General features: G+C 33.5%; 1 protein-coding gene across 1 annotated transcript in view; it reads left to right on the forward strand.

The window, feature by feature from the left end:
- Positions 1–2,028: 2,028 nt before the first annotated feature.
- Positions 2,029–17,698, forward strand: part of LOC139501057 (uncharacterized) — a 94,231-nt gene continuing 78,561 nt past the window's right edge. The window contains exons 1-3 of the mRNA XM_071290023.1: positions 2,029–2,098; positions 9,091–10,796; positions 17,370–17,486. Coding sequence (XP_071146124.1) covers positions 9,128–10,796; positions 17,370–17,486 — 1,786 coding nt within the window. The 5' untranslated portion in view covers positions 2,029–2,098; positions 9,091–9,127. The remainder of the gene's footprint in view (positions 2,099–9,090; positions 10,797–17,369; positions 17,487–17,698) is intronic.

Here is a 17,698-nt window from a genome sequence, read left to right on the forward strand (position 1 = left end):
GTCCCAGTCAATGGATGAATTTAATGTGCCAATCAATGGCCACAGCCACACTGTTTTGAATTTCATTCTATAGAAAAGTAGGACACATTGTTCACTTCCTCCCCTGTAATTCTTTATCAAAAATATTTATTTATTTTGGAATTTTGAAATGAAAAAGCTAAGAAATCTTAGTTTTGTTAATGTTCTCTAGGTTATCACGTCTTTATTCTCTGACATATTCTCTGACATATTCTAGTCTGCCCTTTCATAAAATAGTGATTTTTTTTAGTGTTCTATCGAACTTTCGAAAAAAATACCTGATAACCGTTCAGACAAAAAAAATATGTTGAAAAAATCTTACAGATACAGCAAGTGATTCTTAATAGCTGTAAGATACATTTTTCTTTTAAAATACAGCTTTTAAATCTTACGGGAAACTATTCCAAGCTTAACACTTTCACTGTAACCTCGCTCTAACTTATCATCCCCCATCCCCCCCCCCAAAAAAAAAACCAAACAAACAAACCCGCAATACTATTGTCATTCTTATAGTCACTACTCAATTTTTCACAAACAAATGTGTTTTAAGCTGCTAAAGACATATGATTCAAACGCGCTCAGAAAGTCCTTTCTTCTATATTTTTGCTCTCCATTTTTATACAAAACCTTTTACATTTTTATTTTATGGGTTATTGTTGAAGGTCGTACAATGACGTATGGTTGTTAACACATACTTTCTTTGGTTTCTTATGGAAATTTGTCCATTGACAACAAACATACAACATCATCTACTTTATATAAGTATTGTATAAATTACAACGTATTTTGGCGATCTTGCAAAATGATCGTAATCCCGAAAATCGTAAACATATTTTCTTATCTTAAAAGTGGGCAAGAAGGGTTCCATTAACAGATTATAAAAAGAATAAAAAATAGTTTTTTTTTTCTCTCATAATAACAGTAAACAGATTCATAACAATGTCAATTTCAAGAGAGCAGACAACAGTTAATTACTAGTAGTCAATAACAGTACAGCATCAATGATCTTGACTGAATATTTGCCACTTTTAACTAAAATATAAAGGCACAGAACCAGGACATAGGAGCACAGAACCAGGACCGTTTTTCTTATCACCAGCACATCGTCAGGACAATTCCGTTTAACGAACTTGCACGACTTTTGCAATTTTATATTGTTGTAATATACTTTGCATGGTACTTATGACGCATCAGAGAAAAATTAAGCAACAAAACAGTCGTTTTATTGCCGTTCTGATACAATGTAAACAAACCCACCAGCACAGAATCAGGACCCACCAGCACCCGTCAGGACCAAATCACCAGCACAGTACGTTCTCTCGCAGGACAACCATACCCACCGTGACTATACAGAAAGCTAAATATACAATTAATTGGTTTGTATATTTGTCTTAACAATGAGACTGTGAGCTTGAATCCTGCTCGTGCAGGTGCACTCGACTCAAATCTTAATTGACTAGGAGTACTGTCAGTTTTCCCACCGAAGCTCAGTGGTTTTCTCCATCAATAAAAACTGGCCGCCACGAAAAGCCAAAAGGTGGAGCTTAAAAGTGGCGTGAGAATACAAAAAAAAAATCAAAAATTTTAAATCAAATCTCTAATATTTCACGTTACACTACACTAGGTGCTGCTCCATCATTAATAACAGAATATGCATGCCCGGCGTTGCTCGATTCATCTGGTTTCTCGTTAAACTAAGAAATCAATAAAAAAATTATCCAAATGCAGATTACAAAATTGTAGGAAAATTATTCCTTCTCACTCATACGTGTTCCATTTTAACCCCAGCATCAATCATGAGATACTGATCAGAAGCGGATTCAGGGAGAGCCCAGACCCCTCCCCCTTTTCTCGGAAAAATTTGGTTGATTATATAGGGAATCACTGAAGCTTGACCGGAGCAGGCCCCTCTTAGGCAATCAGTGGGCCACCACTTATGAAAATTTCTGGATCCGCCACTGCTGACATAGACGTCTGGAGCACCGGCAGATCAGCGTTCTACATTACGCTAAATCAAACATAGCCCTTATTTCGGAGGTTGTAAAGTCTGTTTACATTGTTGTACAAAATAATCATGTTGGTAAGTTATAGACGTCCAATGTATCATTAATATTGCTTACATGAAATATTTGAAAATGTCTACAAGTTTTTCTAACTGCTGCGTCTTTTTATTATTCTGTAAAACTTGACCCCATTCACTGACAGTCCGTGCTACAGCGCAATAACTGAAAGAAGTACGGAAAGAAATACGCATTTATAATTTATTCCTAATGGCAGGCATGTGAAGAAGTAAGATGCATACGCACACAAACATACATCACATGCAAGCAAACATTCATTATTGTACTGATGAAAACAAACAGCAGGAAACTGGAAAGGGGGGATTGCTTCCAAAAGTCAATGCAAAGAGGGATAACTCTATTTTTAAAAAATGATGTTTGTCTGGCATTGTCTGGGAAAGGCAAATAAGCAATTTTTATACATGATCGTGTCTTCTGCAAAAAAATTAAGATGAGACTACACAGTGATTTTTTTAAATTTACTAGATGTAAAAGCGATTAGAATTCCTTGGTATAGTGTCATGGCCTGCTCCAAATCTTGGTCCTTTCGCCCAAAATAACATTTAAGCTCCCATTCTTTTTCTCCCCTCCCATCTTGCACCATCTCACACCACACATATTTGAATTGATAATATGAGGCAGGCATAACCTGTGAATGGGGACGAAGTCTGTATGTATTATTTTTTTTTTACCTCAAACATGTTAATAAAGGAAACGGAAATACCGTACGTTCCCGATTTCGGTTCTGTGGTTAGGGATTTAGCTGTGACGTTGTTTAAGTTATGACGTCATATTCAATGTAAACAAAAGAAACGCTTCCATCAGGTAACGTTTTTTTCAAATCAAACAATTATTAAAAATGAAATTGTATTGAGTTCCAATCTTATATTTTACTAGACTGATGCATATAATTTTCTTTTCAAAGTCTCATGCAAACAAGACATATTTCTGCGCAAATGCGGGGAAGACCGGAACAGGAACTAGATCTGAAAAAAAAAGTTAACGATTTTGAGTTCATTAGTAGAATGAAAAATTCGGGGAAATTTTCCCGATTTTTTTTTTTTTTTTTTTTTTTTTTATTGATTTTTCTACCGTAATTGGGGACTTTGTCCCCATATTAAATTAAAGATACTTATTGTTGTGGAAAACATGGAAGTGCAAAATTGGTATACAGTATAATTACTATCTCTGGAGCCGTTAAGCATGTTAAGATGAATTAATAATTAAAACAGATTTTGATCATTGTTGATAGTTTATAATAGTAGCCAAGTTGAATTAAAAAGGAAATTTATTAAGATATACATGTATTATGTATATATCACCTAAAAGATGACCGGTAGCCTTGTTTAGTGTGACTCAGCTGGCAAACCATTTCTTAACCACTGCAAAAATATATTTCGGTCGTGTATTGCTATCACGTCTTCATCAGCAACAACATTAGAACACATTTGGTACCCAAGAGAAAACGAAAACGGGATCCATCGGGATCCCAATGCAAATTGAATCCCGGTGAAATTGTCGGGATAAGCCGGGATAAGCATCTGGAGGCGGGATCCCATTCGGGATAAATATCTGAAACTGGGATCCCATTCGGGATAACTGTCTGAAGCCGGGATTCCAGTCAAGATGAAACGGGATAAATATCGGACACTGGGATCCCAATCGGGGTAACTGTCTGAAGCTGGGATCCCAATCGGAACTGTTTAAAGCCGGGATCCCAATCGGGATGACTGTCTGAAGCTGGGATCCCAGTCTAGTTAAAACGGGAAATTGTATGAACCATATATTATGTTGTTGAAAATATGTAAGTGTTTCTGTGGTCGGGTTGTTGTCTCTTTGACACATTCCCCACTTCCATTTTCAATTTTATTTTTATATGTCTCGCTGATAACATCAAGTACAGGTTATTGGTGTTAATTAACAATGCGTATGACACCAAAGCTGTCAGTTGAAGCCAATCACATTTAAGCGTCACTTAATATTCAGTTTGACAGATATTAATAAGTCAGAAAAATGCCGAGATTTTCGCGATAAAAATGGCAGGGCGTCCGAGAAATGTCAACGAGTGTTTTGCCAGAAAAGCTTGGGCGTTTCTGTTGTTCCCCAAGTTCCCATAAGTGCGTTTCTATTAGTTGTCGTCCGGCATCAATGATAAGATAATGATCGACATCGTAAAACTTTGATTTCTCAACTTATGTAAACTGTAAAAAATCATAACCACGTGCTTTGTTTTCAACTGTACTGCCGCGGGACAGTTCGACCCTAGAAAATACTGACTACTGTCCTAAATAATGCGGCCACTATCTTATCCGCATGCACCATGTGCCGATTAATAAAGTATAATTTTCTTATATTTAGTAAAAACTGGCCAGTAATTAATACTTTTATGCGATACCCTTAATTTATTTATAATACCGTTACGGAGACAGATCAACTTGGCCGATATAATTTGGGGCGAGATTGTCACGTCGACGTTTGGGTACTGGTAAAAACGTCATCAAAATTTGTTTACGCTGAATTATGGACAGGACGAAGATGAAGATGTTTTCAGATAAGTGCATTAATAATTTAATTTAACATGTGTATATGTGCATATAATGATTATAAAAATAATTTATTGAGGAACTATGATTTGTATGGTTTTTATCTGAGCAAATCAACATCAGAAAGTCTGAAAGCATAAACTGAAAATATATTTATTTTTAACATATACAATGAATAAACTTGTTAACTTGTCACATAACAGGCATAAATAGTAGGTATGTCAAAATTTAATTCAGTTGTGTGTATGTTTATTTGGTGAAAATAATAATTCGCTATAGTTATTTATCGTCAGGGGATAAAAAGGGGGAAGGTAATTAATTTGCCAAAAAATTAAAATAACCTTCCAAGACTTCTTAATTATTTGGACTAGCTTCCAATCTACTGTATTCTATAAACATTAAACATGCAATAATATTTCTATTGAATTTGTTGCTTCAAAACGTATTGAACAAATGATTCTTTGTGGATTTTTTTGATACTTTTAGGGGATATACTGATCTTTTTAAATGGAGCTTCCAACGAAACAGATTGCATGCAGATATTCCAGTTACCATAATTTACTCAGCAATTCTAGTTGGAAGTACAGAGACAGCAAATTGATTAACAGAATGGAAAACATGACATGTATCCTTTTGCATAAATAACCCAGGATTCCCAGTGGCAGTGCAATTTGAATTGGTGCATGTATATCCTGCTGGTATTTATTTTTGGGATCCCACTTTTTTTTCCGGGAATCCCAGTATATTTCCACTGGGATTTACATCGGGATCCCGATTCTTTTACGGGAATCCCGAAATTTATCCCAATACATTTACATCGGGATCCCGCTTATTTAGCGGGAATCCCGAAATTTTATTCCAGTGGGATCCGAATCAAAATCCCACAATATCCCAGTGGGATCCCACCTAATTCCACTGGGATAAAATTTCGGGAATCCCGGACTTTTGGCGGGATTCCCGAAATTTTATCCCGGTGGAATTAGGTGGGATCCCACTTGGAATCCCATCAAAATTCCAGCCGGGATTCCAGTGGAATTCCAGATTTATTTTCTCTTGGGTATCCCGACAATAACTATAGTTTATTTTAGTGTATGGATCTCTATGAGTTCAAAAGTTTATTTTAGTGTATGGATCTCTATGAGTTCAAAAGGTACAGTACCACAAAAGGAAGGTTGGAAATGTTTTTGGGGTTGATGATCTCATTTTTACTGTTTTGGAATTTGGGGCCAATAAGAGGCCTAAAACAATCATTTTTCTAGCTTCAGGACAATAACTTGTTTATAAGTATTTTGATTGCTCTGAAATTATTTCACAAGGTTCAATACCACAAGTAAAAGGTTGGGAGGGGTAAACAAAATATTTTTTGGGGGGGTCAGTCGCACAACAGCAAGAAATCTTCAACTTAATATAAATTCAAATCTTATAATGAAATAATTTATTTTAAGTTCTTTGACTACATTTATTCTGTGTCAGGAACCTATAATATGTCGAGTATCAAGGTACAATCCAAATTCAGTCCTTACTAAGCTTGGATATTGTGTCCATTTTTGCCCCAACTGTTCAGGGTTGGACCTCTGTGGTCATATCCAGCTGTGCTCTGCGAAGCAGTTTATTGAATCAGAAAACTTGCAAAAGAATAATTGGAACTCATTGAATTTGTATTCACGTGAACTTCAATATAACCCCTTAGCTAGAGATGGATTGTGCATGATTGATTCTTGTTAGCCTTTTAGTCTATAAAAGAAAAAAAATGTGAACATAGAAAGTTAAAACAAAGGTAAATCCTTTGGTTGACTGATTCAATTCATTAAAAATCATTCTTGTATCTATGTATAGGTAAAATAAAAAATAAACTTATTTTTTTAACCTTTAAATTGAAATCAAACAGACATATATGACATAGGAAAATCCATTTGCATGAGGTTCATATATCTATTTATATATACAATTATATATGTTTTTGTTTATATCAATTTGTAACATGACCATGGGTTGTTTTCTTGGTCATCGCCGATAGTTGATTGCCGTACAGTGACCTATATAGTTGTTAATGTCTGTGTCATTTTGGTCTCTTGTGGACAGTTGTCTCATTGGCAATCATACCACTTCTTCTTTTTTATATTATAGATGGCATCTTGACTAAAATACACACAAAAAGAAGCTTCATATTAGAGCCCATGCCCTGCAAATTGTTTATTAATCACCATTCAACATGCTTAACAGTTTAAATGGAGATTAGATGAAATTTTGATTAATCATGTTAATGCTTTGTTTACACTAGCTATCATGACTATGGTCTATCATGATGAAGGTTATTTGGAGAGAACCAATGTAAGAAAAAGAGAAAACACATACAGGACAAAGTAATTATACCCAGGGTACATGTACATGTATCAATTTTAAATCTCCAACCATGGGAGATAACTCTATACATTTTGTACCTCAAAATTAATCATGATAAATGTAACCGGATACAATAACAAAAAAATAACCTGAAAAACATTAAACAATTTTGGCCTGTAGAAAAAGTGAATATCCAAAATTGTTAACACTAAAAGGTTATTTCACTGATGGTGTAGGGTTGACAATTTTTTATATTCTCCTTTTCTACGAGCCACAATGTTTGTTTAATTAAAATACCGAACTAACAGTGGAAGGGAGTTTTGAACCATTGAAAAAGCACTGATGTTAAAACTATTTAAAATGAAATTGTGTCTTTGAATTTCTCATATGTACATTGTACAACAAAGGTAAAAACTTTTTTGTAAAATACTGATGGACCTAAAAGCCAAACCAGTTATAAGAGATCATCAGCACTAGATGTATGTCCAAAGTCTTGTTGTCTCGTCACTCCATGGGATTCCTGTACTATGTGAATGTTGCTATTATGTTTACATACGTCTGTGACATCATTTTTATGGGAGATAACTTGTAAACAAATCTCAAACTAATAGGGTTATTCACCACCATAACCACTGGTGTAAACGTTTAGGGTTTTTCATCCTTCCTTGCAATTAAAATGATTAAATGAAAATTAACTGATATATTTCATGTGACATGCTAATGTTAAACCCAATAGAATTCTTACATATATACATGATATATATGTAAGGTATATTAATCATAAATATTTATTTTGTAAACATGTGTAGACAATGACAGATTTTGTCTGAAATATAAATAAGATGTGGTATGAGTACGAAAGAGACATCTCCCCATCCAAGTCACAATACTACAGTTATACCACTGTCCCAGGTTAGGGGGAGGGTTGGGATCCCGCTAAGATGTTTAACCCCGCCACATTATTTATGTATGTGCCTGTCCCAAGTCAGGAGCCTGTAATTCAGTGGTTGTCGTTTGTTTATGTGTTACATATTTGTTTTTCGTTCATTTTTTTTTTTTTTTTTTTTTTACATAAGGCCGTTAGTTTTCTCGTTTGAATTGTTTTACATTGTCTTATCGCGGCCTTTTATAGCTGACTATGCAGTATGGGCTTTGCTGATTGTTGAAGACCGTACCGTGACCTATAGTTGTTAATGTCTGTGTTATTTTGGTCTTTTGTGGATAGTTGTCTCATTGACAATCATACCACATCTTCTTTTTTATACAATGTAAAAAAAGTAAACAAATAAATGGTCAATTGAAAACAAAGATAAAATTAAAGTCATATGAAACAAGTGACTGGTTAAAAATAAGGTTTATCCAATTCTTGAACCAATGCATGTATATATCATGTATATCATAAGCATGATAAGCTTAGTCTTCTGACGACTTTATCATTTTTTATGCAAAAAAAATCGTATAATCGTCCTTTTTTTTCTCTCTGTCTGTTATGAAGAGAAAATATGGCCGCACATTTATTGTTGTGTTTTGAAGCCCTAGTTTACCGACTGTCACCTTATAGTAAACAGTCAACAAAAAAGCATGGATATTAAGCACATGTATAACATGTACAATCAGATTATAGTTTAATTTAGTGACATCTATCCATGCGTATTGCGATCACCAGATTTTTACGAGAAGGGTCAAGGTAAGGTCACTTTGAATACTGAAAATATGTCGGCAAATTGCTTCCTGCATGTCATGTAAGCAAGCAAAAAAAAAAAAAAGTAAACTTTTTCTTAATATGGACAAATTAAAGAATTTTCTTTTAAAAAAAGTATACGTACATATATTAAGTTTGATAATGACAACTATCCATTTTGTCCATAAAAAAACATAACGCATAAATTGCACCTTTTTTATAATTTGAGGTTTTATAAGACTTTACTTTCTAAAAATTGAATCTTCCTTGTCATATTTTTGTCTGAAATATAATTAAGATGTGGTATAAGTACAACATGTACAATAGAGATATCTCTCCATCCTTGTCACAATTACAATGTAAAAAAAGTAAACAAATAAATATTTTCTTTCTTTGTATTCATTTTGAATTACAATTTTAAATAGCTTTTTCATTGTTTTTATAGGGTTTTTCCAGCTGACAGTTAAAGGAGTGAAATAACAATGAGTCAGCCAGGAGGTAAAAGAGGAGGAAGTGCAAAAGGAAATAATGGAAAGCAACCTAATATGCAAGGAGGTGGAAAAGGACCCAAAATCAATCAAGGTCCAGGAAAACCTCAGGGAAACCAAGCAAAAAAGCAAGGAGTCCCAAGAGGACCAAAAACAAATCAGCAACTAGGAGGTTCAAGAGGTCCTAACCCAAACCAGTTTCTAGAACAGTCTTGTGGAACCCAACAAACATTTCAAAGAGGACCACAACCAAATTGCTTTCAAGGACAACCTCAGGGAAAACAAGGGGGTCAACGAGGACCAAATCCAAACCAGTGTCCTGGACATCCTCAAGGAAACCAACAAGGAGGTCCACGTAGACCAAATCCTAATCAATTTCCTGGACAACCGCAGGGAAACCAACAAGGAGGTCCACGTAGACCAAATCCTAATCAATTTCCTGGACAACCTCAAGGAAACCAACAAGGAGGTCCATGTAGACCAAATCCCAATCAATTTCCTGGACAACCTCAAGGAAACCAACAAGGAGTTCCGAGAAGACCAAATCCAAACCAGTTTCCTGGACAACCTCAAGGAAACCAGCAAGGAGTTCCAAGAAGACCAAATCCAAACCAGTTTCCTGGACAAACTCAAGGAAACCAACAAGGAGGTCCAAGAAGACCAAATCCAAACCAGTTTCCTGAACAACCTCAAGGAAACCAACAAGGAGGTCCAAGAAGACCAAATCCAAACCAGTTTCCTGGACAACCTCAAGAAAACCAACAAGGAGGTCCACGTAGACCAAATCCTAATCAAATTCCTAGACAACCTCAAGGAAACCAGCAAGGTGGTCCAAGAAGACCAAATCCAAACCAGTTTCCTGGACAACCTCAAGGAAACCAACAAGGAGGTCCAAGAATACCAAATCCAAACCAGTTGCCTGGACAACCTCCAGGAAAAAAACAAGGAGGCAAAAAAAGACCAAATCCAAACCTGAGTACTGGACAACCTCAAGGAAACCAACAAGGAGGTCCACGTAGACCAAATCCTAATCAATTTCCTGGACAACCTCAAGGAAACCAACAAGGAGGTTCACGTAGATTAAATCCTAATCAATTTCCTGGACAACCTCATGGAAACCAACAAGGAGGTCCACAAAGACCAAATCCAAACCAGTTTCCTGGACAACCTCAAGGAAACCAACAAGGAGGTCCACGTAGACCAAATCCTAATCAATTTCCTGGACAACCTCAAGGAAACCAACAAGGAGGTCCACGTAGACCAAATCCTAATCAATTTCCTGGACAACCTCAAGGAAAAAAACAAGGAGGCAAAAAAAGACCAATTCCAAACCCGAGTACTGGGATACCTCAAGGAAACCAACAAGGAGATGCACAAAGAACTATTCCAAACCAGTTTCTACAACAACCTCATAGAAACCAATCAGAAGGTGCTATTGGAAAGAGACGTCCAAGAACATCTGGTAGAAAGGACCCCAATATGCAGAGGAGTATAAATGAACCTACTCAAAATCTAATTAGAGGGCAGTTTCAAGGAAATCAGTCTAATTTGAATCAGTTTCCTGGTTTTATGCAGCAACCATGCAACTTAACAACACAGCAAACTCTACCAAAGTGCCATATTCAACAGTCAAAAAAAGTACAGCCACAAGTTCAAGTAAAATGTAAGCTATATTTAGTTGGGGGCATATTGTGTTACCCCTGTCTGTCCATCAGTTTGTCATGGGTATATAGTTTTTCCAGATAATTTCTCCTACAATTTGAATGATAGGAAGTTTTCACTTTGCCGGCTGTTTGTACATATATATATATTGATGGTGTATAAAAGAAAGCTTTTTTTAAAGTTATGGTGCAAATAATAATGTAAATTCTGTGAAAGTACTTTTATTCGTGGGGTACCAATTTTCGTGGTTTTCATGGATGACTTTATCCACGAATTTAAGTGTCCAATGAAATAAAACAACCATCAGACCATTCGGCCTAGCCACAATCAGATGTGCATTTTGTGTTTCACATGAAGTCAAAAATGAGTATCACCTCAGGGAAAAACTCTTTTGATATTTTGGTTCAAAAATGGTTTAAATTATGAAAAATTGCCATTGTTAGGCTAACACTGGAAGCATTTATATTTTTATTAAATAAATGGTGTTTAAAAACTGTATAATTTTCTTTAATGGTTGCCTTCAAGACATGGTCACCAGTGACAGATTTTTGGTCAATGACAAAGACAACAAAATATGTTTAGAACTATTGAATATCAAACATTTTAATTAAAAAAAATAACAAGAAGATGTTTGACTCACAGTTATTTCAAACAACAGTAGCTTTCTTTGATCATTAATCTTATCTGATAAAACTGTATTTAAAATTATCTATAAATAACAAAACTTGTTAGAACATTAAAATAACTTGATGCATATTCTTACAATAAACAATCAAACTTAGCAATACAATTTATATGTTTTGTCTACGGACAAGACATTGTATTCATATTTAATGAAATGCATTATTAAAACCTAATTTTGATATAGCTGAAAGTTTTATCTTGAACAAAAAACATACATTTTATCAGGTTTATCTATCAAATGATGCTTAACTTCAAGAAAAATGGAAACAAATACATTTTGATAATGTCTACGGACAAGACATTTTATTGATTTTCAATTAAATGCTTTCAAAGATGATTGTTAAAGTTAAGATTAAAAGTTACTAATTAAGTTTTAAGCGGTGTTTTTTAATTTTGGAAAATATAAAAATGTACCCATAATTCTTTACATATCTCAATAATTTATTGATTAAGACAAAATGAAGACACATTCTTTTAACTGAAATCCATATATCTGACTGTTTAAAACAATCAAACTATTATTAAAACTCAATTTTGACATAGTTGAATGTGTTCTCTTGAAAAAATAACATACATTTTACCTATCAAATTAGGCTGAACTCAAGGAAATTGGATACAAATATATTGTGGTAATGTCTACGGACAAGACAATTTCAGTTAAAAAAAAAATCTGTTAGAATTAATTGTGACTATATTTATGTTGAAAATACTGAGTTTTAATTCGAATAGATAACTTTCATCACCTATAAATAAGATTTAAGTTCCATAGCAGACAAATAATTGAATTTAATACTTGTTATGTACAAGTGTCTTGTCCGTAGACACTTCCTCATCTGCTGTTAATACTGAAATGCAAAGGATAAAGTTAGAGAGAGAGAAATACTTTTTCTTCATTTGATTTAGTTAATCTTTTAAGGTATGCAGCAACTGGAATAAACAATATTGAAGTAAAATTAGGTATGCTTTTTATGACTGATAATCTGACACTTTTTAAAATCCACTCCTGTAAAGTAATTTTACAAAAATTGAGAACACTTAAATTACCATTTATTTATTAAAAATAAGATATTTCTAAGTTTAAACAACACATAGGACTAATTAAGGCCTATAAAGCCAAGCAATATTGATAAAAAGACATGTCTACGGACAAGACATGTGTCTACGGACAAGACATTCTGACATATTTTTGAATTTTTTCCTCTATTAATAGATGGTAGAAAAAAATGTTAGTAGTGTTTTCATATAAAAGAACAGGAACTTAGCAATGCAACATTAATGTAATTATGCTTCCAGTTTACTAGGGAATGCATGTCTACGGACAAGACATTTTTTCACTTTATTTGTATATTCAACTTTGATGGCATATATCTCCACCTAGGGTACTGCAATTTTGATAAATGAGGTAGTTTTTGATAATGTATATACTAGAAGAGAAAACAAAACACATAATAGCATAAATTTGATTTATTTTTCTCTTTTATCACTACACTGAGCAAGCTAAAAACAAAAGTACAAAATTTCATAACAAGCACATAGTATTCAACTTTTTATCATAACTTTGTAACCACTGAAGATTTTTTGTTGTAACAAACAGTAAAAGAAAGATGAATAAATTGTCTATAGCAATGAACCAATAATGTAGTTCAAATTAAGTTCACTTATTAACTATCAATTGATAAAAACAGCGAAATTTTAAATGAAACAACATAACGTGAAATTTTGCCCATTTTCAGCGTGTATTTTAGTGTTTTTTTTCAAAACGGTAACACCTATACATGATATTTGATATTCATTGTGAAGCCCTACATTCTCTTCTTAAGTTCAAAGATGTATTACTTATGTAAAGTTTATCTTCTTGATTTTATAAGCCTATAACATAGACCCAATATGAAATGCACATCTGATCTTGGCTAGGCCGATTATCCAAATCAAGACATGGAAAGATCCCAATCGGTAGGTTTGACTACTGATATGATCTAGAGAATATATTGAATAACGCCAAATCTGAGAATACTTTAATAGCAGTCACAGAACTACAACCGCATGCAGGATTATACCTATTTAATCTTTAATAACCTAAACTTTAAAACTTTTGATCTTTTAATTCTCATAAAAAATATTTTTGATCGATGAAAGTTAGATTTCCGTTATTGATATGCCAGTATGATTAAGTGTTCATTTTGTATCCTCATAGTTCTCGTACATATGGGAAATGATAATTTCATGCTGGGCTTGATTTTGATAAGAATTATTTGACAATTCAAGATATGTTTAAAGCATATGTTTATCAGTCAGGGGACTTATTAAATTTGAGAAGCAAATTCTAAGCTTTGTCACAAGTTGTGATTTTGTAGTTTTATCAAAATTTTAAACACATAGTTTTAAATAATATCTTTTAATTAGTAAAAATTTAAAAGATGAACTTTTTGCTTCTTTTAAGTAGCAAGGTTTATGCCTTTGATGCTATCATTTAGCTGCAAATTCTATTTAAGTTGAAAAAATGCTATAATAATTACTTTACATAATGAACTGATACTTTCTTAAAAGATTTTTCCCAGTAGTGGGAGTATTTTTCCTGTGAAGTTCAAGGTTTCATCTTTCAGATTATGGATAAAATTCTACTGTTCGCGATAAAAAATTTCACTGTTCGGGGGGTGTTGAAATTAGTGGGTTATTAAAATAATGATATTTAAACATGTTAAAGAAGTGATTTTTGGAAAGGAAATTGAGGTATGATACTTAAAGAAGTGATTTTTATGTCATTTTCCTAGATTCAGCACAAGGTCATCACCTGAAATGACCTGGTCATCCTATCAACACAGATGTTGGTTCTGATAATTTTAGAAACATAATTAGTCCCTGGATCATTAGTATTCTATATTTAAAGCTACAATAAAATTAAATCACTTCTTTTAGTGATTAATTTGTACTACTTAAATGGGTGATTATTAAAGAAAGACAACTCTTTCTTCCGACCTTTATGGAAATAATGTTACTTAATTGAATCAGTGATTTAGAAAATCACTCATTTAACATGTTTAAGTAAGTCCCCTGACTGTTGATGTTACTGTTTTCTTTAGGTGACATGTTTATGGCCTAATTAACACCTTTGATGGTCTTTAATCTGTTGATAACTTTATCATGGGTTAATTAGTGTTATCACTACGATTTACAGGGGTCAATGTTTACTTGCAATTTCCTTCAATCAAGACTATTTGTAACCTTCGTTTCTAAAGGCTTTAATTTTTCAATTATTTTTTTTTATTAGAAAACTAAAATTCACGAATTTAAAAACCCAAGAACATGTTAATATTTCTCAAACCACCAAAATTGATACCCACGATTTAAAGTACTTTCACAGTACATACAGTATGTTGAAATCCCACAATTTTTACCAACAAAACAAACAGCAGTAAACATGATAAATTTGAAAGTATCTGACCCTGAAAGGTGTTATTACAGACCTTGATTATTGGTACATAAGGGATATGTACATGTATACATGTGTTATTCCAACACAATTCATGATAGGGGGAGATAACTCTGTCAGTAAGTGGAAATTCTGACAGAGTTATCTTCTATCATGAATTGCGTTGGAATAACATATGTATTTTAAATTTATCATTTCATGGCTACAGGCCTTTGGAAGCCTGTTATGGGGTATAAGTTTTTATACGACCGGAAAATTTGAAAAAATTTTCGTCGTATATTGCTATCACGTTGGCGTCGTCGTCGTCGTCGTCGTCGTCCGAATACTTTTAGTTTTCGCACTCTAACTTTAGTAAAAGTGAATGGAAATCTATGAAATTTTAACACAAGGTTTATGACCACAAAAGAAAGGTTGGTATTGATTTTGGGAGTTTTGGTCCCAACATTTTAGGAATTAGGGGCCAAAAAGGGCCCAAATAAGCATTTTCTTGGTTTTCGCACTATAACTTTAGTTTAAGTTAATAGAAATCTATGAAATTTTGACACAAGGTTTATGACCACAAAAGAACGGTTGGGATTGATTTTGGGAGTTTTGGTTTCAACAGTTTAGGAATTAGGGGCCAAAAAAGGGCCCAAATAAGCATTATTCTTGGTTTTCGCACAATAACTTTAGTTTAAGTAAATAGAAATCAATGAAATTTAAACACAATGTTAATGACTACAAAAGGAAGGTTGGTATTGATTTTGGGAGTTTAGGTCCCAACAGTTTAGGAATTAGGGGCCAAAAAGGGACCCAAATAAGCATTTTTCTTGGTTTTCGCACCATAACGTTAGTATAAGTAAATAGAAATATATGAAATTTAAACACAAGATTTATGACCATAAAAGGAAGGTTGGTATTGATTTTGGGAGTTTTGGTCCCAACAGAATAAGGGGCCCAAAGGGTCCAAAATTAAACTTTGTTTGATTTCATCAAAATTGAATAATTGGGGTTCTTTGATATGCCGAATCTAACTGTCATGACTGTGTATGTAGATTCTTAACTTTTGGTCCCGTTTTCAAATTGGTCTACATTAAGGTCCAAAGGGTCCAAAATTAAACTTAGTTTGATTTTGACAAAAAATGAATCAGTTAGGTTCTTTGATATGCTGAATCTAAAAATGTACTTAGATTCTTGATTATTGGCCCAGTTTTCAAGTTGGTCCAAATCGGGGTCCAAAATTAAACTTTGTTTGATTTCATCAAAAATTGAATAAATGGGGTTCTTTGATATACCAAATCTAACTGTGTATGTAGATTCTTCATTTTTGGTCCTGTTTTCAAATTGGTCTACACTAAAGTCCAAAGGGTCCAAAATTAAACTTAGTCTGATTTTAACAAAAATTGAAATCTTGGGGTTCTTTGATATGCTGAATCCAAAAATGTACTTAGATTTTTTTTTTATGGGCCCAGTTTTCAAGTTGGTCCAAATCAGGATCTAAAATTATTATATTAAGTATTGTGCAATAGCAAGTCTTTTCAATTGCACAGTATTGCGCAATGGCAAGAAATATCTAATTGCACAATATTGTGAAATAGCAAATTTTTTTTAATTAGCGTTATCTTTCTTTGTCCAGAATAGTAAGCAAGAAATATCTAATTGCAAAATATTGTGCAATAGCAAGATTTTTTTTAATTGGAGTTATCTTTCTTTGTCCAGAATCAACTTAAATCTTTGTTATATACAATATACAATGTATATTCACTTTTTACTACCAACTGATAAATTAAAATAATCTTTACCATTCAGTGATAACAAGCAGTTTTTTTACATCTTAATATTTTATGATGTATTTAAATGAGTAGTTATTGTTGCAAACTCCATTAGAAATTTTAATTGAGATTAGTTTTGGAATAAGGGAAAGGGGGATGTGATTAAAAAAATTGGGTTCAATTTTTCTCATTTGAAATTTCATAAATAAAAAAGAAAATTTCTTCAAACATTTTTTTGAGAGGATTAATATTCAACAGCATAGTGAATTGCTCTAAGAGAAAACAAAAATTTTAAGTTCATTAGAACACATTCATTCTGTGTCAGAAACCTATGCTGTGTCAACTATTTAATCACAATCCAAATTTAGAGCTGAATCCAGCTTGAATGTTGTGTCCATACTTGCCCCAACCGTTCAGGGTTCAACCTCTGCGGTCGTATAAAGCTACGCCCTGCGGAGCATCTGGTTGTTCATTGTTGTAAGCTGTACAGTGCACTTTATATCTTAGTTGCCTACTTCTACATGTTCTATATTATTTGAAGATGGCAAATGCTAGAAATTTAAGAATAAATTATATTTCAATTGAGTCAAATCATGACTGTAATAAATATGCATGATACAATGTAGATACTTTTGGTATTTTATATGTATTATAAGAACTGAAATAGATATCTATAATAACATGAACAAGTATGTTTTGTTTAATACAGATGTATATGTGCCAGTTCCTGTTACTCAGTTGACTCAGACTCCACCTCCTCAAGAGTCACAGCCTCAAGTTTTGTTGCCTGGGCCTGTATCACAGACAGGAATCAATATACAAAAAGGTAAACAAAACATTATGTAATGGAAAACAAAGGATATGGAGACCCTATGACACAAAATCATCACATGGACAACGAAAAATACATACAAAACATAAAGGAACAGTGCTTTTATTGCTATTCTTCATCTCAAAGTCACAGTGAGGCCTTGAACATGGAGAAAAACACTTTCACCTCACTGCAAGTGTATCAAAGACAGCCCCTAACGCAGACTT

Source organism: Mytilus edulis, chromosome 13 (genome assembly GCF_963676685.1).
Source record: "Mytilus edulis chromosome 13, xbMytEdul2.2, whole genome shotgun sequence".
Classification (NCBI taxonomy): Eukaryota; Metazoa; Mollusca; class Bivalvia; order Mytilida; family Mytilidae; genus Mytilus; species Mytilus edulis.